Source organism: Engraulis encrasicolus, chromosome 7 (assembly GCF_034702125.1).
Source record: "Engraulis encrasicolus isolate BLACKSEA-1 chromosome 7, IST_EnEncr_1.0, whole genome shotgun sequence".
Lineage (NCBI taxonomy): Eukaryota > Metazoa > Chordata > Actinopteri > Clupeiformes > Engraulidae > Engraulis > Engraulis encrasicolus.
Window position 1 is genome coordinate 46,761,114 of NC_085863.1, and position 25,194 is coordinate 46,786,307.

Consider the following 25,194-nt stretch of genomic DNA (forward strand, 5'->3'; position numbering starts at 1 on the left):
GATGGTAGATATGCGCAACATAGTACAAAGTATGCATCACACCATGCTTCTGAATGATATGAAGGAAAAATACTGACGGCACATAGCCTACGTCTCTTTCCTCAATAATGCACATGCCACATATCACTCAAGCAACATTATCTTCATTAGCTAATGTGGCCACAGGGGGGCGATATTGTAGGGCACGCTGAGACATTCGGATTCAATTTAACTCACTATTAGGCTATATAACAAAGGTTGCATTATAGGCTAGGCCAGTGATTCCCAACCTATGGGTCGCCAAAGATCCACGGGGGGTCGCGAAGCCCTCTTGACTTTTAAGGGGTTTCATTTTAATACCATATGTAGCCCATGTTGAATGAATGACAAATTGGATGAAGCAACAAAATTTAAGTGCTACATTAAACATTTATTCTGTTTTTGAACAAAGACGAATTGAGGAATAAAATGATGACTAAAATGAGTTTTTCGTAGGAGGACAGAGCGTATCGAGTGACTTCCTCTCATGCGGGCGCTGGGTCACCAAACCTTACAATAGTAAAAACATGGGTCCCTGAAGAAAAAGGTTGGGAACCACTGGGCTAGGCTACTACATATAGTCATTTAATTGGCAAACAATTCATGTTGTTTCTATTGTAATGGGATTGCTACATTCAAGAAGTTTCCAATGTCTTTCATCTCCTCTGTCTTTTCCATGTTTGTAGGTTAAGAATTAACAAACAAAATCTTAAAGGGACAGTTTGGTCAATTTCAACATGCAGTTGTATTGCTCACGCTACCCTTGACTTGTCAGTACCTGGTGATGCCACATTTTTCGGCTCAGCCCTTTCCGAGATATGAGCAATTCTAATGGGGGCAGCGTTTGTTTACATTTTAAAAAAATAAAACATAGGCCAACTCCAAATATTTTCCCAAAAGGTACTGCTGCTTGCTAGTTGTCTGCTGATGTTTTATAACCTTTTGGATGTTTTTGGGAATAAATGTTTTTGGGAATAAATGTTTTTTTGAAATGTAAACAAAGAGCTGCCCCCATTACAATGACCAGGATCGGCTGAAGAAAGAAAAAAAAATCTCAGGCACTGACAAGTCCAGGGTAGTGTGAGCATTACAACTGCATGTTGAAATTGACCAAACTGTCCCTTTAACATTGTACTGCATGTTTTAGATGGGCCCATGTACAAAGTACTTCAAGTCTGTCTGTAGGGCACATCAAGGGTCTGTGAGAAAAGGGTGCTTGCGCTGCTGACAATGTGTAAATGCTTCCCTTACATCCTATAGGCTACCATATGATGGCTACAAGAATTTCTGCAATGTGTTGTGTTGTTGTTTGAAGAAAATTGAATAAAATCTTATTATAGTGGGATGTAATTTGCATGATANGACAGGTTTCATATCTCTTAGCATGTTCACTGCGTCATCACCATTTCATCTTACAATGTGCAGAATGATCAGAACTTTCTGTAATTCTGAAAATAAGTAACTCTGAAGTTAACAGATCATACCACATATGTAATAAGTAGTGCAAATTGAGAATGATTCATTTCTCAAAGCAGACACTGTGGATGATATGTAGCATAATACACAGTATGTGTCGCTATGTGCTCCTGAAAGATATGCTGAAGACATACTGAAGGCACAAATATTTTTTTTCCCAATAAGCCTTATAATGTAGGCCTATATCAGGAGTGAAGTTACATACACGTGAGTAAAAGTTGAATGCTGAGTGGCCTTGAACCCACAACTTATGGTATGGACAGCATGACTTCATCCACTAAGCTACCACAGTTTCATAAGAAATGTTAAGACCAGAAAGATATATCGTCGTTGTGCATTTTAACACAATAAATCATATAAAATATATTTTCCCTGCACCATTACCTCATTGTCTGAAGTATGATGAAGAAATGATTGTAGGCCTATATGATTTTTTAGTGCTGTGATAATGTGCACAACAAGAAGTTTTCTGGTCAAACAAATTCTACTGAAACTGTGGTAGCTTAGTGGATGGAGTCATGCCTACCATTCCACAGGTTGTGGGTTCAAGGCCCATCAAAGGACAATTTTTACACTCGTGTATGTTACCTCACTTCTGATAGGGCCATGATTAGTCTAATTCAGTAAATAGATATTTGTGCGTACAGTATTTCTTCAGCATACAATCTATGAGCATATTTCGATGAATACTGTGTATTATGGTGCATATCTACCGTCTCCTCTTTGACAAACTGACCGATTTGTTTTTTCACTTGTTCTTACACACATATTGATGACCATGGTGCCTATGTAATAACACTTAACTTTGAAGTGAATTATTTGCAGAATTACACTGTGAAATGTATTCTTCCTTTTTGTATGCATACATATGTGCGCTGGGCACCTTGTAAACTTGTAACGGTGATCGCTCAGTCAACATGAAAAGAGATAAGAGACATGCAAAACCATGCCTATGAGAAATCCCATTGTAATAAGATTTTCTTTAATTATCTTCGAAATAACACAACACACACCATTCTGGTTAAGGAAGCCGTTCCATGACCATGTTTAGCACCCGAGACAATTGTTGTTTTCCTCGCACGAGTACAGCGGCGTCCGCACGGTCCGAAATATGTAAAACGCCAAAAAAATGAATTGAAGTGAATGGGACCGTAAAGTCCAGAATAGCTGCGCACATCAATGGCTGAAAAGACACGAGTCATGGGTAGCCTGTTGTTATTCACCGCATACATATTTGACTTCAGTATAGGCCTATGAGACCACGGGTTTCATTTGTAGTTTCAAATTCAGTTGTCGGTGACTTTCACTTATCTGGTAATGAACTCTGAAGTCATAAAAGCTGATGAAATGATCTGTAAATGCTGGCTTTAAACCGTTGAGAACTTGTAAATGTACACACCGCAAGTGAATTGGATTTCAGTAATGGACTGTACAAATGGTTTATGGGTTGTTTTGTCTTAAAATGGGTTGCAGAGATTTTAACATGAGCACTGCAGAAGGTAAACAGTCCTTTACGACTTTGCCCCTTGGGGAGTGCAGGCTGGTCCTTATCTGACACCTGTATCTTGCATGGAAGGAATGGAAAAGGACACAAATGGGATCACAAATGGGTTAGGAAGGAGACAGAACATGGCCAGGGGTCTGGAAAATAAGGGCCTGCCAGAGATAACATATGAAAGGTCAAGTACCACAAGTAAAGACAAATGTCACAGGATGAAAAAGAAGCAGTTTAAGAGTTACAGAATGAAATAATAGAACTAGATATCTCGTACTTTAAATAAGGTAACCTACAGCTGTATTCACTGACAGGTAGTGGAGGGTTAGCAGGCATCAGAGAAATGGGACTATTATGATTAGAATGTAAGATGTGATTATTATCATTTGAAGAATAGGCCTACATTTTGTAGTTTCCTGTTAGGTAGTATGTGATGACCTCAAAAGATAAATTGCTTACACATTTGTTTTTGTTAAGCAACCTCGGAAATCACTTTATCTAAAATCTTTATCTTTTCCGGAGACCTTGTCAAATTGGTAGGTGTCTGTTGTGAAGGTGGCCACCTTAACTGTAAAATGCTGAAGGTAACTCTCCTACGATACATTACCAGGTGCTTGACTGTTTTATATATGATTCTGTGAATTGAATTGAGAGCCATGTGTGTAACTGAGAACATTGCTTCTATTCTTTTTGGAAAAACGCTTTGGGCAGAATTGGCCATACCAAATGTCATTACCATCTGGTCTGTGGACCTCCTCTCTCCTCTCCTCCCTTCTCCTCTCCTTTCCCTCAGGCTCCTGTCCTCCTAGTGTTACCGTGTAATTGGGACGAATGGACATCTAACTGAATTTGGCCTGAGCTTGTCAAGAGTCTGATAAAAAAAAAACCCTACGATCTCAGTCGACTCTGACATTCAAGATGGGAAATAGCTGCGTAGCCAAGGGAACCCTGTGCTGTGCTCCACAGGTGGCAAGCGAACCAGTCCTGCGTTAAAATGTAGTTTAGTGTATAGCCTACACTGTATAAACAAGTATAAACTATATTACAAGCTCAAGAGATCCAATAACTTGACATATGGGTGGGAGACGTGACGTCTTGTTTTTTCGTAACATTGGTTAAAAACCTACAAAACTGTTATTTTTCCTTTAAAAACATTTTAAGATTTATGTAAAGGTTTATATGTCAAATATCCTGCTGTGTGACTGTAACATTAATGAAACCTGGAATATAATATATATATAAATTACCCAACAACATTTTGAATAATGTATGAAGCATTTGGCATGATTGCATAAATATTAACTTTATATTAAGATATGTGAATGTGAAAAAAACTCAAGACAGTAATATTAACTACAAGTTCAATATCGTAATGCAAATTGCATCCTGTGGGGTGACATGTATGTCAATGTTTGTTAATGGGCAGCTGCAAGGCCAACTACAAGGGTCTTAAAGACTGGCTCCTAACCAGTCAGCACCTCAGTTATTGGAGAGTGCTATGGAAGTTTATGGTGACTATTAACCTCTGAACATGTCTTCATATTGCAATGTTTCTGTCCCGCAATGCTTAGGTTCATGTTATGGTGTCCTGTGGTGTGACTGCTCTTATAGAAGGAAAAACGCAGGGGTGATAGCAGTCCGGCGCCGCGCCGGAAATCCGGCGTAGCGTGGCTGTAGAAAAAAAAATAATAATAATTTCCCCAAAATTAATAAAATAATAAACTATCGCGTAGGCCTTCATTAATGTATGGTGAAAATAAATGAGCGCGCAACAGCCTGTTGTAAGAGACGCGAAAGGAACCCAAATGAGCAGCAGCCCATAATTGTATCATCCCGACATCTTACTGAAAAATGTATCAATTTGTTACGTCTTGCTCTTGAGTCACTCACCACAGCACTGGCGGCAGTCTTCTAGTTCTAGTGAAAGGAGAAGTAGATTGGCTGTCAGTATGCACAGTAAAGAGAGTTCTAGGCCCCTACTGGTTACCCTTCTCACATATTTTTACTGTCGACGGAGGCAAATCCAAAAATGGCATCTCGTTATACTGAAGAAACGGAAGAAAGTACTATAGGCCAAGTCTAGACCATTTGGATTCCGATAAAAATTAGCAACTATTGTTAGCACAAATCCACATGGCTTGCTAGTTGTGATGGGTGTGTTGAACCGTGTGGATGTCAGTGGAATACTAGTGAAATTCTGTGATCAAGAAAACGTTTGAAGGTAAGGCCATTTTAGTTATTAATTTGCCCACTGTGGCATGTTGGCTTGGGCCCGAATGATTTTGCCTTGCGCAGGTTACTCCAAAAAACTCCTGACCATAAACGGCTTATTGAATGCGCATAAACGGGCTCAGTGAGAGTATATGTTTTGAAATAGGTTCGTCTATTTTCCTCATTTATGTGCGCTAAATGACTGCGCAATGTTGACAAACTTTGATGGAGATAGACGTTCTTTCAAAAAAGTCTGTATGCTCAAAACGGTAGGCTATGCTATGCCCGTCATGATACTTTTTTTCTAGGTGTAGTGCGTAAATGTAGTCTGCATTGGAATAGCGGCTACCATTGCGACATGTCCAAATGACAATGGAATGCTTGGATCGCTAATGTTTGGCAAGCCTAGTTAGCCTACACCCCTTGTAGGCTAGTGTGAGCTGAGTTCGTGGATTTTGGTCTACTGTTGATTGAGGGATGGTGTTTTTGCGTCATTCCTGACAAACCACGTGTCAAACTGATTTCAGGGAGATGTTTATATTAGTTATGCTGACTAAACCAACGCGCTCTGTGAAAACCCCCAAACAGCCTCGCACAGGTTCACACAGCCTTTCTCTCTCGCGCGCTCCCTGTCGTAGCCCTTCTGCGTAATCGAATCCAGTTTATTCCACGCACGATGCACAGGTTGTATTGTCTGCACGCTCTGGGCTACTTAATCCCTACTCTCGGGCAGGGTGCAATTATCAATATCAGACTCTCATGAACTTCAAATACTTGGCTTGCATTCATGTGGCCACCACGGTGTCACCTAGACATGCAGTGAATGTTCATCTTATCTTCACGCCCTGTGCTATTTTCATGTAGTTTAATTCGGTCCTGACTTTGTTTTTGTTGCTTTCTGTTATCTTTTCAACTCGTACATTGTAATGGGCGTGTGTACACGCGAGTGATTTTCATGTATTTTAATTGACTACAACCCAATGCGAAAGTCGCGCAGTAGTCACACAGGCTATATACTGTCCTGTCCGTAATAACCACTGGTTCTGTCATCCGTGGAGTCGAAATATGCGATGTGAACGTGGGCCTGCATGTAGCCAATCATGCGCTTGTGCCCTAAATGTCATGTACCGGTAATTAAAGGGCGTTTCCCTACAACGGAAAGGCAGGGGTTATAGCACAGCCCTTAAACAATCTGTGGTTATAGGTAGACCATGGGGCCACGAGTAGGCTATCTAAACGTATGTCCAGTAGCCTATACAAATTATATGAGCAATGTCCCAATGAAAATGAAACTTATCAGCTTGCAGCAAATGTCATGTCATTTAAAAGTATTGCTCAATTAATTGGTAATCACCTCCTCTATTTTGGACAGAGTGTAGTTACTGTACTTTGGAGTAGTATTGCCTCCTACTGACCTGTCTTGGTATGGCTGCTACATATGTAGCTTTCAGTTAATTCAATGTGGTAAAATATGCACCATGTTTTCAGAAATGCATTCTGCTGTTGAAATGTTGCATTGGTTCAATACCCACCTCAATAACTTTAGTGCAACATCACAAGCCTAGAATGCATTTCTAACTGCATACGTTGGTATTCGTTTTTACAGCTAGAATTGAACGTGGTGGTCAGTTTCTTTCAGCCAAGTGCTGTAGCCTACCAACAGGGAAATGATCTGTGTTTTCGTGAATAACATTATAGAAATAATGCAAAAATGAAAACATTATCTTAAATGTTTGAATAATGTGTTTGAATAATAATAAGGCCTACATTACGTCTCATATGCAGTATGTCCCGTCGTCCCCCCGCCCCCCCTCCCCCACCAGGAAAAAAGTTCAGGCTCAGGATTTTTTTCACTATCACCCCTGAAAAGGGTTTTTTTTATAAATGAAAACACATATTAAGATTTAACACAATATCATTATCAAGTTAGCATGAGCTCAGATGTCAGTCATGTATACAAAAGGATTAAAATTGCCATAATGCAGTGAATTTCCTGTGACGTGACTTCATTTTCCTGCGGTGTGACATGCCTATGCAATGTGTTGATGCAGGTCACATTTTCCCAAAAATGGCAAAAATAAGGCGAAATTCCACGGACCACTAAGTGCTTTATTTGTTTCTATTTTCTATTTTTTCCCAATTTTTTCCATCATTTTTTTCAGGAATTGGAAAAACTTTTTTTTGTGTGTGTGTGTGTGTTACGGCCTAAAACGTCAACCACCCATATACAGCATAAAAAATGGAATGACTGATTCATGACTGATTTGTTGATAGTCATGACTTATTTGGTGTGTGTGTGCGTGTGTGTGCGTGCGCGCGCGCGTGCGTGTGTGCGTGCGCGTGCGTGCGTGCGTGCGTGCGTGCGTGTGTGCGTGCGCGTGCGTGCGTGCGTGCGTGCGTGCGTGAGGGGGTGCGAGGGGGTGCGAGGGGGCACGCAGTAACTGAGTGAACTCTGACGCCTTTAAAGTTGCCTTAAAGTGGAGGTGCTTCCACATGGCATTATGGGGAAGTTGTGAGAGATTACATTAGAGTCACATGACAAGAGCGGTTATTCCAATATGTTTACAGTCCTTATCAAGTCCGTTGTGGGAAAACACGTAGTGCCTTTTGAATTTGTAGGACAGCGGATAGCATGTGGTGGTGAATAACAAGTTGGCCTACAAACATAGTTTCCTTCATGTAGGAATGCAGTCAGACAATATGCCCTCCAGAACCATGACATCATGGAGGCTCTTGGTTGTCTCCATAAGCTCTGATTGGGGAGGAGAATGTGGACATAGAGCATGTTTGAAAGCCGTGAAATCCCACCTGGGAAACTCCAACTCCCATTGTCATTGTGACACAGCACTCCACAGCACACAAGTGTTCACTGCACACTGCACACAACAAAATTGCATTTTATGCCTCACCCGTGCAAGGGGGCAGCCCCCAATGGTGCCCCAAGGGAGCAGTGCGGCGGGACGGTACCATGCTCAGGATACCTCAGTCATGAGGAGAATGGGGGAGAGCGCTGGTTATTTACTCCCCCCATTTGCAGCCCTGGAGAGCTACAGGAGTTCATGTGTGGTATTCCAGAAATCTGTTTTAAGCGGCTTTACTCATTGTATGGTGACTTCCAGTCAGTGAGAGGCAAACTTTGTGATATGAGGGCCTAATGGAATTGTTTTGGTCAGAGATTGAGGCCCTGATAAGTGTATTGTGATCGTCGTGATTGTTGAGTTAACATACCTGGGTGAGTCACTGTACCACCATTTTGGAATATCCCCTTGCTGGTGTTGTTGAAGATGAGTCATCATGAGGGGGTAGTGGTTTCTAGGGTTACCACCTCTGTCTGACAAAAAGCCTGGACATTTCGAATCCAATTAACCATTTTGCTTGTAAGCAACCGTGTTCAGCAGAGTCCAGGGGATTTTTTTTTCTCAGGGATAATCCTTTAAAAACTGGAACAATCAGGTAAAACCTGGGCAGATGGTAACACTAGTCATTTCACTACAGGATATCACACTGTGGGTACGTACTTTCCATTATACTAACTCCCGTCCTCTCTCGTGCTTGTGGCCTCGTGATTGACGACAGAAGTTTAATTCAATATCTCACAAAAGTGCAATTCAAAGGACATTTTCTCATTTGCAATCAGGATGAATGGGCAAAAGTCCCCTAAAGGTTATTGTGGCTAGGCTGACGGTGGGGAAACTTTATAGTTTTCTAAATGGAGGCATGGTTAACTATCAGCAAGGTGTGAGGCCACGAGCACAGGTCGAGGACGGGAGTAAGGAAATGGAATGCACCCCAATATTCAGATTACAGGGATACCTGAGGGTTATTGTGGGAACCACCTGTTCAAGACCCATTCACCCTGAAAGAGGGTACCAACAATGTATGGAAGGTCCCGTTCTCACCCTGTCATGAAAGAGTAGCTCACACTCTCTTACCTCACACCTCACACTCTGTTTACAAACCCACTAACAGATCGTTATCAATATATTATATTTTCCTCATTCACACATCTTCAGTTATTTTTGTGGATGTTTACACAATTGGACACCACAGAGATATTTGTCATAAATAATAAGTGTGAATGTTGTTCTTAGTTAGTAACATGTGACAAACAGAATTGAAGGTTAGGTTGGTTTTCTAATGAGAATCGTCTTCATATGGGTGCATCTATATCTGTGTCTTTCTTTACTTAAACAAGGGAGGACTCAGGGAGACACTTTTGAAAACAGTCCTGAGCCACCCGTGTTGCAGCACTGAAGTATGTGCTAACCCATGCAAACATGAACAAACATTTTCAGTTTGTTTTAACTGCTGTGCAAACGTTTGCCCACTCTAGCCAACAGCCTGGGGAGGTTGTGCTTGGGAAAACCGGCATTGATGCTGGATAAATAGGCTATTGTAATTAAGCTGAATTTGAAAATCCACATAAACATCATCCCTCAACCACACCTGTGTACACATGTCTTCCAGTGGAAAAAAGCTCTGTCTTCTAGTGTTTCCCAACCAGGGGTAGGCGTACCACTAGGGGTACACGAGCACACTGCAGGGGGTGTGCAGAAAAAAAAAGAATAATAACAAATCTATGGAGTATAAGGGTGGGAGACGTGACGCCTTGTTTTTTCGTAACATTGGTTAAAAACCTACAAAACTGTTATTTTCCTTTAAAAAACAAATGTCAATGAAAGAAAATGTGGTACATTATGTTTCATATTAGTCTTAGATGAGAAGAAACATTTTTGTTAAGATTTATGTAAAGGTTTATATGTCAAATTTCCTGCGGTGTGACTGTAACACTAATGACACACTATATAATATAATATATATAAATTAACCAACAACATTTTGAATAATGTATGAAGCATTTGGCATGATTGCATAAATCTTAACTTTAGATTAAGATATGTGAATGTGGAAAAAACTCAAGACAGTAATATTAACTACAAGTTCAATTTCGTAACACAAATTGCGTCCTGTGGGGTGACATGTATGTCAATGTTTGTGAATGGGCAGCTGCAAGGCCAACTACAAGGGTCTTAAAGACTGGCTCCTAACCAGTCAGTACCTCAGTTATTGGAGAGTGCTGTGGAAGTTTAAGGTGACTCTTAACCTCTTAATATGTCTTCATATTGCAATCTTTCTGTCACGCAATGCTTAGGTTCATTTTATGGTGTCCTGTGGTGTGACTGCTCTTATAGGAGGGGAAAAAAGTTTTTGTATTAATGAAAACACATATTAAGATTAAACACAATATCATTATCAAGTTAGCATGAGCTCAGATGTCAGTCATGTATACAAAAGGATTAAAATGGCCATAATGCATTGAATTCCCTGTGGTGTGACTCCATTTTCCTGCGGTGTGACATGCCTATGCTATGTGTTGATGCAGGACACATTTTCCCAAAAATGGCAAAAATAAGTTGAAATTCCACAGACCACTAAGTGCTTTATTTTTTTCTATTTTTTTCCAATTTTTATCCATAATTTTTTTCAGGAATTTGAAAAACTTTTTTTTTTTTTTTGCGTTACGCCCTTAAACGTCAACCACCCATAAACATTGGGATAGTGAAAGTGATATAGAGAGGGGTAGAGAGTAGCCTGGGAAGTCCCATACTGCCTTAAGGTTTACACAATCGTTCCGATCTGTAAGACACTAGTCACTTGTGATTAGGTCTGGTGGTATCCAGGCAAGGTAGAGGGGGTATGTGAGACAAAAAGGTTGGGAAGCACTGTGCTGGTGCTCTGGGCAATTCTGTCTTCTGTGTATCACCTGTCAGGTGTAACTTGTACAATGCTTCCCCTTTGACATTTTAGACAATTCCTCTATTTTGCAACCAGCACACCTGTAATATGAGCTGTGGTGATTTGGCCCCCTCTGGTTTTGTGGTCGTAGAAGTATACTATAGTACTGAGGCCCTGCTGGCAACTCCATTTGAATAAAATATACCTAAAACTAGCAGTCAGAATAATAGGATTTACCCGACCACATTGAATACATCATTATTTTTAATGAGTGTGTCTGCTATTTATGTTCAGTTATATTTATGCTTATAGAGACATAGATGAGGCAATGTTTTGGTCCGGATTAATGAAGGGTGGTTTAGAATGCCGCGTCTAACGAGATGCACTCGGAATGTCTTTAGGATTTAATCTTGAGCTGATTTTCTGGAAGATTGACTAATAAATTTGATTAGAAGGAAAATACATTTATGGATCGGTCGAGCTGAAATAAGAAGAGATGGTGCTCGATGTCGTCTAGGTACATATCCTGAAAAGACTCCTAACATTTTCACTGGGGTTGGGTTGGTTTCACTTATTGGTAGGCTGCACACACACACACACACACACACACACACACACACACACACACACACACACACACACACACACACACACACACACACACACACACACACACACACACACACACACACACACACACACACACACACACACACAAAGGATTAAATTCAGCAATCTGGGTGTCTACCTTCTTGTTGCCTGTTATTGAAATATATTACACTTGGCCTCTGTCCAGCAAGACGTTTCATCATGGTGATTGGCCAGCTATCCAGCCTATCCGGCCAGACAATATATACCATGACAATCATGATCCAGGACCAAGACACACCAGGTCCTGCACCTACGCCCTTCCACCCAGAAGTGGTGACAGATTTATATGCCGTTCACCTTATTTATGTGTTCTATCCATAATGAGATTCCATTGGCTGCAAGTGTAACTTCATGTCCTTCTCACATGTTGTCCCTGGATTCCATGATGACATTTCCTGTTATACCACTAGACTGAACAGGGCACTGTCTGACATTGTCTTGAGTTACGTCTGGCAGACAGCTGATTGATGGGGCTATATTCAATAGGCTTTTCCAGATGAGCTACGGGAAAATCTCATTCCATTAACAGGCCTGAAAGAGCTCATGCAGGGTGCATGGTGGTGGTGGAGTCAGTTGTAGAAATGATCTCTGGTTGTAGGGCAGTAGGCTGCATTTGATGGTTCAGCAGATTGTCGTGGTAACTTCGAAACGATGACTGTTTCAGAGGTATGGAATTATTTCCATATTTCTGTTCCGTATTTAAGCTCCCGAATTTATTTTTAACCATTGAGGTGTATGGTTTCACAAACAGACCATGACCAAAGCATTCATGAACAGGGCTGAAGAGGACCTTTACCATAATTGGCAGGTTATTAGCCATGCATTTCCTCTCTTAGTTACTCTGTGTGTAACATGGGATTTTCAGAGTAGTCTTCCTTCTCAATGACATGTTGTTTGTTTCTGCTATAATATGACGTGTTGTTCTCTGTGATCCTCAGGCTCTTCACTTTGACCTTGAAGAAGCTGGTGATGCTGAAAGAACTGGATCGGGATCTCACCTCAGTCGTCATCGCCGTTAAACTCCAGGTGATGTATTTATTGTTTGATTAGAATTTTCCATTTAGAGCTGTCACACTGTGTTCAGAGTCAGCTGACTACTCAAAGTTTCTGACCCATTTTTTGTGAGCACTCATTATGATCAACTGTTTCAGAGCTGGTTGGGCCATTTTTTTAAAGTATTTTTTGGGGGCTTTTCAAGCCTTTATTAGCTTTTACGAGACAGGATAGTGGAGGACAGACAGGAAGTGAGTTGGGAGAGAGAGAAGGGGAAGGGCTGGCAAAGGACCTGGGCAGAAATCGAACCCGGGTCAGCCACGTAGCAGACCAGTACCTCAGAAGCTGGTGCCACGGCAGGACCGGTTGGGCCAAAATTGTAAGCTTTCTGCATCCTGGATTGACACTTCTGTGCATGCATGATATGAGGAACCAGACAGATGACACGACAGTGATCACTTCTGTCAGTACGTAGTAGTAGTATATTTTGGTATGAAGCCGTCATCAATTACCTTAATATTTATCAGCAGACCTGTTTCTCTGTGTGCAGGGTTCAAAACGAATTCTGCGCTCCAATGAAATCCTGCTGGCTTCAGCCGGTCTGACCGAAACAGATCTTCAGTTGACTTTCTCCTTACAGGTAACAGTATCCATCCGTACATATTTGCATTGACAATGCCACACGGACACATTTAAATGCATTTAATCTATGCATAGCAGAAGTATTTGTTTTGGGTCTGAAGAACATCAAGTGCTATTTGCTTACAATATCTTGCACGTATTAGTTGTGCTGGTGAGTTATTAAAGACAAGTACTGTAAGGTACAAGAACAAAATTGGTTTCGATCTTGGTAAATAATTCCACTTCCTTGCGGGCCATAGAGACCTTGAAATCTTGACACAGCCCTCTTGCAGAGGCATATACTGCACATACAGGTATAAGCTTAATAGATGTATTATGTTCATTATGTCTGACTGTTAAATCAGTCTTAAGTTTTTCTTTCGTTTCGGACATGTAAAAGTGTTATCCTTTACCTGACATGTTTCAATGGTCAAATTTCTGTTTTCCACTTTTACATATCTGACACAAAAACAAACTTTAGACTTGCACATGTAAGCTGTTTGCTGCATGTATCGGTTACCCTTCTCTCTTCCTCCTCAGTACCCTCACTTCCTGAAGAGGGATGCCAACCGACTGCAGATCATGCTGCAGCGCCGCAAGAGGTACAAGAACCGCACAATACTCGGATACAAGACCCTCGCCCTCGGACTCATCAACATGGCTGAGGTAATGTGGAGATGGATAGATATGCACAATACAGTAGATAGATAGATAGTTAGATAGATATGTACAATACGATAGATAGATAGATAGGTAGGTAGGTAGATAGATAGATAGATAGATAGATAGATAGATAGATAGATAGATAGATAGATAGATAGATAGATAGATAGATAGATAGATAGATAGATAGATAGATAGATAGATAGATAGATAGATTGATAGGTGAATATATAGATTGGTAGGTGGGTAGTTTCTTGCCAGTAGAATTTAACCTCACTATATTTAGGCAAACGCATTATAAACCCCCACACACAAACAATGCTGTGCTGCAGTGTCCATTATGTATTATCCATTACGCCAGCAAGATTCAAAGAACATTAATAATGCACCACATCATGAATAAATAATGCACCATTAAATCTTACACAAACAGACTAATAGGCACAATCACATGGAATAGTTTTTGCATAGTGTTCAACATGGCGACCAAACCATGACCAGAAAAAAAAAGTTTTCAATTTCAGTAAAGAATTTCACTTCCTTCTGGACCTTGAAATCTTGACACAGCCATCTTGTAGAGTCACACACTGCACGTGTAAGCTTAATAAATGCATTGCGTTTCAATGGTGTTACTTCCGTACATGTCTGAAACAAAAGAAAAACTTTCGACTTTGCACATGTAAGCTGTTTGCTGTGTGTATCGGTTACCCTTCTCTCTTCCTCCTCAGTACCCTCACTTCCTTTGTGAAACCCTGACCTACAGTGTCTTGCCTACTGCGTCTTCAGGTGATGCAGCATCCATCGGAGGGGGCCAGGGTGTTAGGCCTTCACACCACGGTGAAGGACACTGCTCTGCCAGTAGCCGAGATCCGGGTCTACTCTCTGGCCAGCCAGCCCATCGACCACGAGGGTCCCAAGGCTAAGCTCTCAGGTAAGCCAGCCTGGCGCCAAGGATACTTTCAATCAGACTGCCAAGTAGCAGTACATGCATTGAATGTAAAGCAAGAGTAGCACTTTATAGTGTCAGACTCCACTGGAACGTCTGCCTAGAGGGCATCTAGAATTGCTCCATATTTCAAATGTTGTGTAAGAGATCCAAAGATGGATCATTTATTTCCTGAGTACATTTTGCACAGAATTTCTCAATCTCATTGGACTATGCAAGCACAATAGTACCACATGTTGTCTCTCATGCAAACCTCAAATATCCATATAATACATAAATGTACTGTACATGATGTCCATATTTAATTAGTGAGTGCCCTTACGCCATTGAATAAGCTCATTTAATCCCCTCTGATTCTAATGCAACTCTCGTCGCCTACTCTCTCTCTCTCTCTGCCTCTGACCTAACTCCAAACAGACCGCTCCCCAGACATCGATTACTCTGAGGAAGAGGAGGAGAGCGACTCTTCGGAACAGGAAGGCAGCGACGACCCTCTCCAGGTACGCAGGCCCCAAATGTCATTAAAAATAATTTGGCTGGAGTCCTAGTGTCCGATTTAGATTTTTTTTGTGGTCTTTTTTGACTTAATTATGGACAGGACAGTATGAGAGGTAGACAGGAAGCGAATGGGGAGAGAGTCGGGGAGGGGTCGGCAAACCTGGGTACACACCCGGGTGAGCCGCATAGCAGGCGAGTGGCCTACCGGATGGCCATGGCAGGGACCCTGGTGTCTGATTTTAGTTTCCTGACTTCTTGTTTTATTCCTTGTACCTTTTTGTTCCTTGTGCCTTTTGTACCTTATACCTTTGTCTAGCACCTAGACGTTTTTGAAGTGACCGTCTGTTGTTCACTGGTTCCACTTCAGGTTTGGCCAATGGGCTTTACCTTAACAGAGATGAAAGGGCATAGTATGAAGAGGTGGATATCCTGTGGAGATGAAAGGGCTACATGGAGTCAGTGTTTAATCCATGCCCCCGGCTTCAAAGTGCTCAAGAGCTTTCACCTCACTCTGGGGGCTGGATTGGAGTGGTTAACCGTTTTAAAGGGGTTTTCTACTTGATGTGTTCTTTTTTCTTTCTTGTCTCCATGTTACATAGTATCCATATGATGATGAGGACGAGGTGCGGAAGAAAAAGCCACGGCGCAAACTCAGCACGGCTGCCTCCAACACCCGAGCAAACGTAAGATCACAAGACACTTCAAATAGTGATTCCCGCAGCGATTAGCCGGCATGAAAGACACGCGCACACCATGATTGGAAAGGCCATGTTGTGCAGTTTCAAATATGAAATCAAAACCCGCCCAAAATAAACAGCTTATACAGTTTTTGTAAAGGACCTTTGGAAATTAGATTCACAATTCAAAATCGTTATCTTTTTAGGGGATGTTAACTACAGTATAATGTACGGGGGGTTACACTGTTCAAAGAACTGTTCAGCAGTAACAGTCTGTTTATCATGTTCAGTAGATGGTTAGATTCCATGGCATACAATCCAATTTAGGCCTTGATTACACATATGCAACATTTTTTTAAAACCCATTTACATATAAACATGGCATGTGGATAAAAAAAGAACAACATTGTGACAGGTACGTTTTTGAAATCTACACTTAAAACTCTAGATTTAAATAAAATATCCGTTATAGGGAGCTAAATGTAATCAAATGGCCCAAATGGATGCGTTTGAAAAAAAAACAAAAAAAACATATACTGTACATACAGATTTTAATAGGCATTACAAATTGGTTAGGATACTGCTATCTATTCCCCAGTGAGGCGTGCAGCAAGGATGGGTGCTGAGTCCCAATATCCTCATTACAATGCATACTGTAGTATATCCGACTCAGGGGAGATATGTCTAAAGGCCATGGTCAATGGATGAGCCTTGGTTATTCTGCTACAATACGTGATTCCCATTTCTAAGTTGTATGCAGCTCCTGGGATACACAGCATTTCACCTCTGCTGTAACTTCTCAGCAAAAGAGCCTTGTTCCTTTATTCACAGTTTATCGTTGCCTTTTTTGCAGTGCATTTTGTCTCTGTACAGTGTCCTTGTGTGTTTTGAAAGGCGCTTTTTAAATAAAACGTATTATTATTAGTAGTAGTACTAGTATTATTTTACATTGGCGGTTCGCAGAATACCACTTCCCCTGACATTTCCAGTGTCTAGTCGTTCTGAAAATAAGTGGCAGCATTTGAGACAAGTAGGTCTCTGCTTACTTCCACCCGAAGGCTTTTTCCATTCAAACGAGGACATAAGAGAGTCACGCCGCTTCCCCATTCGCTAAAAAAGGCCAGCCTGTGACAAAAAGATGTAAGCAAACGAGTTGCGCATGAATGCATATCGAGAAGAAGAAGAAGAAGACATTCATTCATTCATTCTTCCCTGTTTTCATACCAGACGGGTCACAATAACAGGAATACGCTGGAGGCTAGTTGAGATATCCATCCCTACCCCCCTCTCTCTTGACACTGAATCCCTAGACATTGTTGTTTTCTTGGTGACGTTCATTCAGTGAACCAAGCTGTCAGGGTTTATAACCATCATCATGGGAGTGTCATGCTCCCCCCGTTTGTTTTTTCATCAAGCAGCTCAGATATTGTTTGTGTTGACTTAAAATCACCCAATTTTTGCCCGTTTTCCATAACTCCAATTGTTTTCTTCTACAATACTTTCTTTTCTTCCCCAATCTGTTTGTATATGGCAATGAGAGTGGTCCATCATATTTGAACACAAGTAGCATTAATAGCATGTTCTTTGTGGAAATGCAGACTAGCTTAGCGCTGCACAATATATTGAAAATGTGTCGAAATCCCGATATCAAGAGTAGCGATATGCGTTTCGCGAAAATGACTTAATTATCGATAGCAAGTCTGTGCCATGCCATCCAATCACTAGCTGAATGTCAACAAATGCGTGAGAAGCCACACAGACCGACAAATTAGTGACAAGAAAAACACTCTAAATATCGTTTAAATATCATTATCGAGGTATTTCATGTTGTTATCGAGATTCTAATTTTTTTCTGATATCATGCAGCCCTAGTCTAGTTACTGATTGTCTCTTTATGTCTCAACAGCCCAACATCAAGCAGAAGTTTGTGTCGCTGTTGAAAAGGTTCAAGGTGTTCGATGAGGTAAATATCCTTCAAATTCCCTTTTTTTGTTACACATTGTTGCTGAATGTAGCTTTGAAAAGAAGAGACATGCATATTCTTGATGTCATCCTCTGTATCCCTGAAAAGAGAGGAGTAGGCTACATGACGCCTCAGGGAAACAGAGTTGAGATGTGACTCGTGTCTCTGTCTGCTCCTGTTCTTTCACTCTCACATAATCTTATTTGTCAGAAAGCCTTCTTCAAGTAAGATGATGTCTGTTGCTGAATGCTTTCGAACCTTAAAAATGCAGTGACCTGCACATTAGTCAGTCTTGATGCCCTTTACAAGAGCGTCAGCCACACCAGAGGTTGGGAGGACAGTTTGAGGTTGTGTGTATGTGTGTGTGTGTGTGCGCGTGTGTGCGTGCGTCCACGAGTGTGCCCAAATCCGATAAGCCCCCCTGTCTTTTCAGTAATGAATAATCCCATCCCCTGTGGGAACATCATGAAACACAAATTTAATTTGGCTGGTGACTGAGAGGAGCAAGTGATGGAGTTATGTCAGTAGTACACTAAGAGACATGAAAGTTGAAGACACCCCCTCCCCCCCAGTCACCACGCACCGCCCCGCGCGCTCTCGATGCTTAGAGTCATCCATTTATGTATACCACCATGTCAGCAGGCACGTTTCGATATGGGTCGATACACTCAGAGACTTGATGATGAAGTGTGTGTGTGTGTGCGCGCGCGCGTGTGTGTGTGTGTGTGTGTGTGTACTATGTGTGTGTACTATGTGTGTGTACTATGTGTGTGTACTATGTGTGTGTACTATGTGTGTGTACTATGTGTGTGTACTATGTGTGTGTACTATGTCTGTGTGTGTACTATGTGTGTCTAATTTGTTCTGGTTCTGTGTGTCAGGTGGGCTTCGGCCTGGACCACGTGTCCCAGGAGCAGATCCAGGATGTGGAGGAGGACCTGGACGAGCTGTACGACAGCCTGGAGATGTACAACCCCAGCGACAGCGGCCCGGAGATGGACGACACCGACAGCATCCACAGCACGCCCAAGCCAAAACTCAGGTCTTGAGGAATAAATAATTCATATACAGTATAAGCCTTCTGAAGCCCATCTTCTCTGCATGCACTTAAAGTGGACACACAGATGTGAAAACGCACGCACGCACGCACACGCACACACACACACACACACACACACACACACACACACACACACACACACACACACACACACACACACACACACACACACACACACACACACACACACACACACACACACACACACACACACAGTCAGTGCTTCTTACCTGAATGCTAATAGTGTATTTGTCATGAACTTGCATGCAACATACGCACGCGCACATTGGATTGAAAGACAGGGAACTTGTGAAGCTGCTTTCATTCACAATGCAATGTTCCTCATGAATTGTATTGTTGCTGGAAATAAGCAAAGCTGCCCGTCTATGACTGTAAATCAATTTTCATTCAAACACATCAATGTTTTTAAATGAGGTTCAGTATGTACTGTAAGCATACATGATTCGCAATTTCAACGTTCATTGTTTTTTTCCCCCTCTGTCGTTCATCTTTAGGCCATTTTTTGAGGGCATGTCACAGTCCAGCTCACAGACAGAGTTCGGCAGCCTGAACAGTCGACACAGCCACAGAGACACCCTGAGCACAGTGAGTTCACATCAGATACAAAATAAGGGAAATGGTTTTGTTTTAGAATCCATTAGGTTAATTCCGATATTTTCATTCACATTAAAAATGTATAAGCCAAGACACTGGTGCACAGAACCTTCAATTGTGGCAATGTTTGGTCTTTGAGGAAGTTTGTGCATAACTTAATCAGATGGTTTCTTCAGTTCAAATTGAAATTCAAAGGGTGCTTTATACGGTAATGTTGACTCAGAGTAACACAATAATGTGTCTTTGTTTTTGGAGCCAGAGGATGTTTTGTCTCTTCCCAGACACTTATTCAGTTCTCAGCCTTGTAGGGGAAAGAGTAACTTACGGGTCCAACTCAAACTAGCGCCTCCAGTCCTTTTCTTTTACTTGTGGCGTCTTGCCTCTGTGTTGCCGCACTTCCGTGGAGAAACAGTAAAGCTTAGGGAGAGCAACTTTACCCAATTCCACATTCCGATTGCAAATAAGAACTTAACCTTTTAAATTGTGCTTTTGCAAGATATTGTATAAAACTTTCATCATCAAAGACGTGCTGCCTTGCATTGCAAGGCCACAATCAAATGGAGAGCAGGACAGGAGGCACTAGTCTGAGTTGCACTTCTACCCTGTATCTCTGGAGGGTGGAGCAGTAGGCCACAACACTCTTCCCATGACAAGAGGCAAATGTCAAGGTGTGTGCATGTTGTGTAAAGAAGTCCAGTTGCCTACAACTAAACCGTTTTGATTAAGATGAAGTCGATGAATGCGAATATTCATAGACAACACAATAATGTCTTATAGTAACATGGGACCTGCACAGGCACACGCACGCACACACAGACAGACAGACACACACACACACACACACACACAGACACACACAGACACACACAGACACACACAGACACACACACAGACACACACACAGACACACACACAGACACACACACAGAGACACACACAGAGACACACACACACAGAGACAGACACACACAGAGACAGACACACACAGAGACAGACACACACAGAGACAGACACACACACACACAGACACACGCACACACACACACACACACAGACACACACACATACACAGACACACACACACACACACACACACAGACACACACACAGACACACACACACAGACACACACACACAGACACACACACACACACAGAGACACACACACACACACAGACACACACACACAGCCCCCATCGACAGCAAACACACCCATTCATTCATTATTCATTGTGTCCATAGTAACTTGTGACCTATTGCACAGATGGAACGTTTCAGAATGCACCGCTCCAGCAGTGGTCACCTGGACGACGCCTCAGAGTCTGACAACCTGGTAAGACTCATAACCACTTCAGATACAACATGGTTTAAAAATGGCTTCAGTATTATTCTGTAGCAGACAGCTTCATGCGCTCAAACAGTGTTAAAATGTGTTCAAACGGTTTCCTTGCTGTTTCTTTTCTTATTTCCTCTTTGTTTCTGATTTCCTTTGTGATTCACTCTCTTGTGTTCCTCTTTCCCCTGCACAGGAATGTACGGAGCTGGAGGTTTTGGGTGACGTCACCCCCTCTATCACCGTGTCGGTGGCTGAGAGACCACGCACTCCCCAGAAAAATCACTCTCCAAGGTCAATAAAACGTGCAACGTGCAAATCCATCCCCATTCAATAGAATAGAACAGAATAGAATAGAACAGAATAAAATAGAATAGAATAGAATAATATGCATGTTTCACTGTGTGTAGTGTAGTGTAGTAAACATTGTAGTAAACCCATACAGGATATTCTGTACATGTGCAGTAAGACTGAACACCTCAAGTGCAGTGTGCAACAAGGCATAAAAAATACTAGTATGAGTTGAAAAAGGGGAGCTGTCAAGATTTCACACTCCCACTATTTCTGTGCATAACATACACACTCAAGTATGCATGAGCACCTGTTTCCATGATGTTAGTGTGTTAACATACAGTACAACCAATTCAGATCCCACACATCACCTCCCACACATGTAAACAGTGTCCATAATATCTAGGATTATAGCTGCAGATAATAGTGCCAGTGAGACTGACTGATACAGAGGCATCTGTTGTTGATGGTGTGAGCGGTATAACCAGTTTGCTGTCATGTCATTCTTTCTCTCACATATGTGCTTCCCCCCACACACACTTTTCTTTTCCTTCCCCCTACCATCAAACTAGGCAGTGATCACACCTCTTTTTGTGTTGTCGCTGTTAGCCTGTCACGCATTTGCTCATACTCTCCACTACCCTCTTATTTTGTGTATGTGTGCCCCCCCTCAGACTAGATGGTGAGCGCACCCCCCGCCAGAGGCATGCTGGGACCCCCATGAAGGAGCGCCAGCTGTCCAAGCCCCTGAGCGAGCGCACCAACAGCTCCGACAGTGAGAGATCGCCAGACCTCAACCTCACGCCACAGGTGCCATCATGCAGTAAACACATATGTGACGAGCAGCATTAAGAAATCAGGCCACAAGTAGGCTCTGGCGAAACTGAGGAAATTACAAATGCAGATCCCCCCCAAAATTATCACATTTCTGTGTGTAAGACAACATTGTAAAGTTTAGAATCAGAATATCAGAATATACGTAATATGTTATGATTAACTCAATATGCCCCCTGGCCTACTGGTGTCCTGTTTTCTTGTGGCCAGTCAGACACACACACACACACACACACACACACACACACACACACACACACACACACACACACACACACACACACACACACACACACACACACACACACACACACACACACACACACACACACACACAAACGAAAAAACACACACAACAGTTCCAAGATCCATGCACAGCTTCTAGGTGCTGGTAAACGCAGCAGTGTTCAATACTTCAAAAGAAAGAAGTTTACACTTTCTTGACTTTCTGCTCGTTTATTCAGCGTGAACAATGTGTTTCACCTCTGTGCATCATCTGGTTCGCTCATGCATTAAACTTCTTTCTTTTGAAGAAAAAAAGCACACACATTGGCACACGCACGTGAAAAACCAAAAATACTCTCTCCACTGGAGATGTGTCCTCTGCTCAGTATGTGGTGCGGTGTCCTCCCACACTGGCGAGTAGGAGGGCTGCAGTGATGTAACCGAGGAGAGCCTAATGGAGAGCCCACAAGCTCCTACTTCACTCTGGCTACAAATCCACTGATTGGATTGATTTTTCTAAATGTCTCACTGCTGCAATGAAGACACTGTGGACACAAGGAAAACAGACATGATGTAATGCTCTAGACTTTCATGAAATTTTTCCAGTTGATCATGGTAGCCTGAAGCAAATAAACAAACAGACAGGCATTTCGGTACATAGCTAATGGTCTTTCTCACGTTAAAAAGTAAAGTAGTTCTAAAGGTAATTTAGAACCAGGTGTACACATTTCGGAGCATGCTCGACTGTAGAAGCATCAGTTTGGAGACACTGACAAGGTACTTGGCTATAATATCATAGATACTTTCTGGGATTTTTAGTTGACAAATGTCTGCACCGCAAAATTGGAGAGTAAAAATTTGAGGAGTTCACATTTGGAAGTTGATGAATGCGTTCAAGTCAATTCAATTCTTTATTTTAGACCCAGGGTGATCCTGCTATCGCAATAAAACATGTAACATCCATTAGATTGAGTGGAAAGGCTTGGGGGCTTGTTTTCCCTCCACATTTTGCAAATGTTTATTTCTTGGAAATGTTGAGCTGCTGTATACTAAACCCTGAACGGCTTTCGAATGAAACTCTTTGGGGAGTCAATTCCAGACTTCTGCCCTTGCAGCCAGCTTGCCTGACTTTTGCGGAGTCTGCCTTTTAAACACCTTCGAGAGTGAGGGGAGGAGTGAATGAGTGGGATGGGTCGGATGGGTTAGAAATCTTGGCTGACTTTTGCAGAGCCTGCCGTTTAACATCTTCGAGAGTGAGTGAGAGAGTGAGTGGGGTCGAATGGGGTAGGGGGGGTGGAGGGACGGGGGCGCTGGAAATATTAGCCCGGGGCAGATCGATTTTGAGGAAATTAGGTCGTGGAGGTTACTCTGCTGTGCTTTTCACTTTCTATTGAATCTCCTTCTGCCTCTGCCTCCCCCTGACTCTATGGGTGCACTGTAGGCTTTCCTCTTTGCTGGGAAATGGGGGGCTGAATAGCTGGAAGGGCTGTTCACAGCAAGCGTCACTGCATCTTTAAGGGATTTGGAGTTGGGCATATGTGTGGGTGTTTTACTGTGTGTGTGTTGTCCATTTGTCATTTTCTGTGTGTGTGTGTGTGTGTGTGTGTGTGTGTGTGTGTGTGTGTGTGTGTGTGTGTGTGTGTGTGTGTGTGTGTGTGTGTGTGTGTGTGTGTGTGTGTGTGTGTGTGTGTGTGTGTGTGTGTGTGTGTGTGTGTGTGTATGTGTGTGTGTGACTGTACATATGTGTGGGTGTTTTACCGCGTGTGTGTGTGTGTGTGTGAGAGAGAGACCGTACGTACTATGTGTGGGTGGTGCCGGATGGATGTGCTTTTCTACTGCTGTTGAAAAAGAGGTGAGCAGCAGCAGCAGCTTAGCTACTGGCATTATGCAACTCTCCTCCTCCCCTCCTGTGTGTGTGTGTGTGTGTGTGTGTGTGTGTGTGTGTGTGTGTGTGTGTGTGTGTGTGTGTGTGTGTGTGTGTGTGTGTGTGTGTGTGTGTGTGTGTGTGTGTGTGTGTGTGTGTGTGTGTGTGTGTGTGTGTGTGTGTGTGTGTGTGTGTGTGTGTGTGTGTGTGTGTGTGTGTGTGTGTGTGTGTGTGTGATGACTCAGCCTATGACTAATGATGCCTCTGCAACTGTTTTATTTGTAGCATATGAATCTGGCTTTCCATCCTCCTCTTTATTTCTTTTTTTTTTAAATCACACTCTCACCCTCTCATCCATCTCTTTGCTCCCTCCTCTCATCCCTTCCACTCTACTCTCTCTCTCTCTCTCTCTCTCTCTCTCTCTCTCTCTCTCTCTCTCTCTCTCTCTCCTCTCTGACGCATCCAGAAGTTGTAAGAGTGCTCTTTCTCGTGCCCTCTCACTCTCTCTCTTTCCTTCCCTATCATCTCTCTCTTTCGCTCATCCCCCTTTCATCACTCCCTCTCTCTCTCTCTCTCTCTCTCTCTCTCTCTCTCTCTCTCTCTCTCTCTCTCTCTCTCTCTCCACACCCTCTCATCCTTCTTGCACTTGCTCTCACCATAGCCAGCAGCCATTAAAAGTTCTCATTAGTTCTGGAGTGATGTGAGGAGGTCTGGCGTGTATCAGGTCCCAGGGGAGCTACTGTACAGTACGCTACAGACCTCTCTGCTGTGTTGCTGCTCTGGTCTGTGGGAGCTTGATAGCTGGCTGGATAGCTGGCTTGCCTTGCCTTGCTTTGACTTGGCTCGATTGCTGCCTGTCTACCTGATAGGAGCTCCAGCCAGGTTGCAATGCTCACCCAGCCCTCCTGTCATCCATCCCATCACCATCCTTATCTCTGGGCAGGGTTGCCAGATGAGACTGATTATTTCCACCCGAAAAAAATGCTAAAAAAAAAAACGCCTGGAGGCACTAAATTCCACCCAA

General features: G+C 42.5%; 1 protein-coding gene across 1 annotated transcript in view; it reads left to right on the forward strand.

The window, feature by feature from the left end:
* Positions 1 to 25,194, forward strand: part of pacs1a (phosphofurin acidic cluster sorting protein 1a) — a 43,470-nt gene that overhangs the window by 5,813 nt on the left and 12,463 nt on the right. Inside the window, exons 2-13 of the mRNA XM_063203733.1 lie at positions 12,526 to 12,613; positions 13,131 to 13,220; positions 13,742 to 13,867; positions 14,651 to 14,795; positions 15,228 to 15,310; positions 15,908 to 15,991; positions 17,892 to 17,948; positions 18,830 to 18,990; positions 19,524 to 19,614; positions 20,888 to 20,956; positions 21,153 to 21,250; positions 21,922 to 22,057. Of these exons, the coding sequence (XP_063059803.1) occupies positions 12,526 to 12,613; positions 13,131 to 13,220; positions 13,742 to 13,867; positions 14,651 to 14,795; positions 15,228 to 15,310; positions 15,908 to 15,991; positions 17,892 to 17,948; positions 18,830 to 18,990; positions 19,524 to 19,614; positions 20,888 to 20,956; positions 21,153 to 21,250; positions 21,922 to 22,057 (1,228 nt within the window). The remainder of the gene's footprint in view (positions 1 to 12,525; positions 12,614 to 13,130; positions 13,221 to 13,741; positions 13,868 to 14,650; positions 14,796 to 15,227; positions 15,311 to 15,907; positions 15,992 to 17,891; positions 17,949 to 18,829; positions 18,991 to 19,523; positions 19,615 to 20,887; positions 20,957 to 21,152; positions 21,251 to 21,921; positions 22,058 to 25,194) is intronic.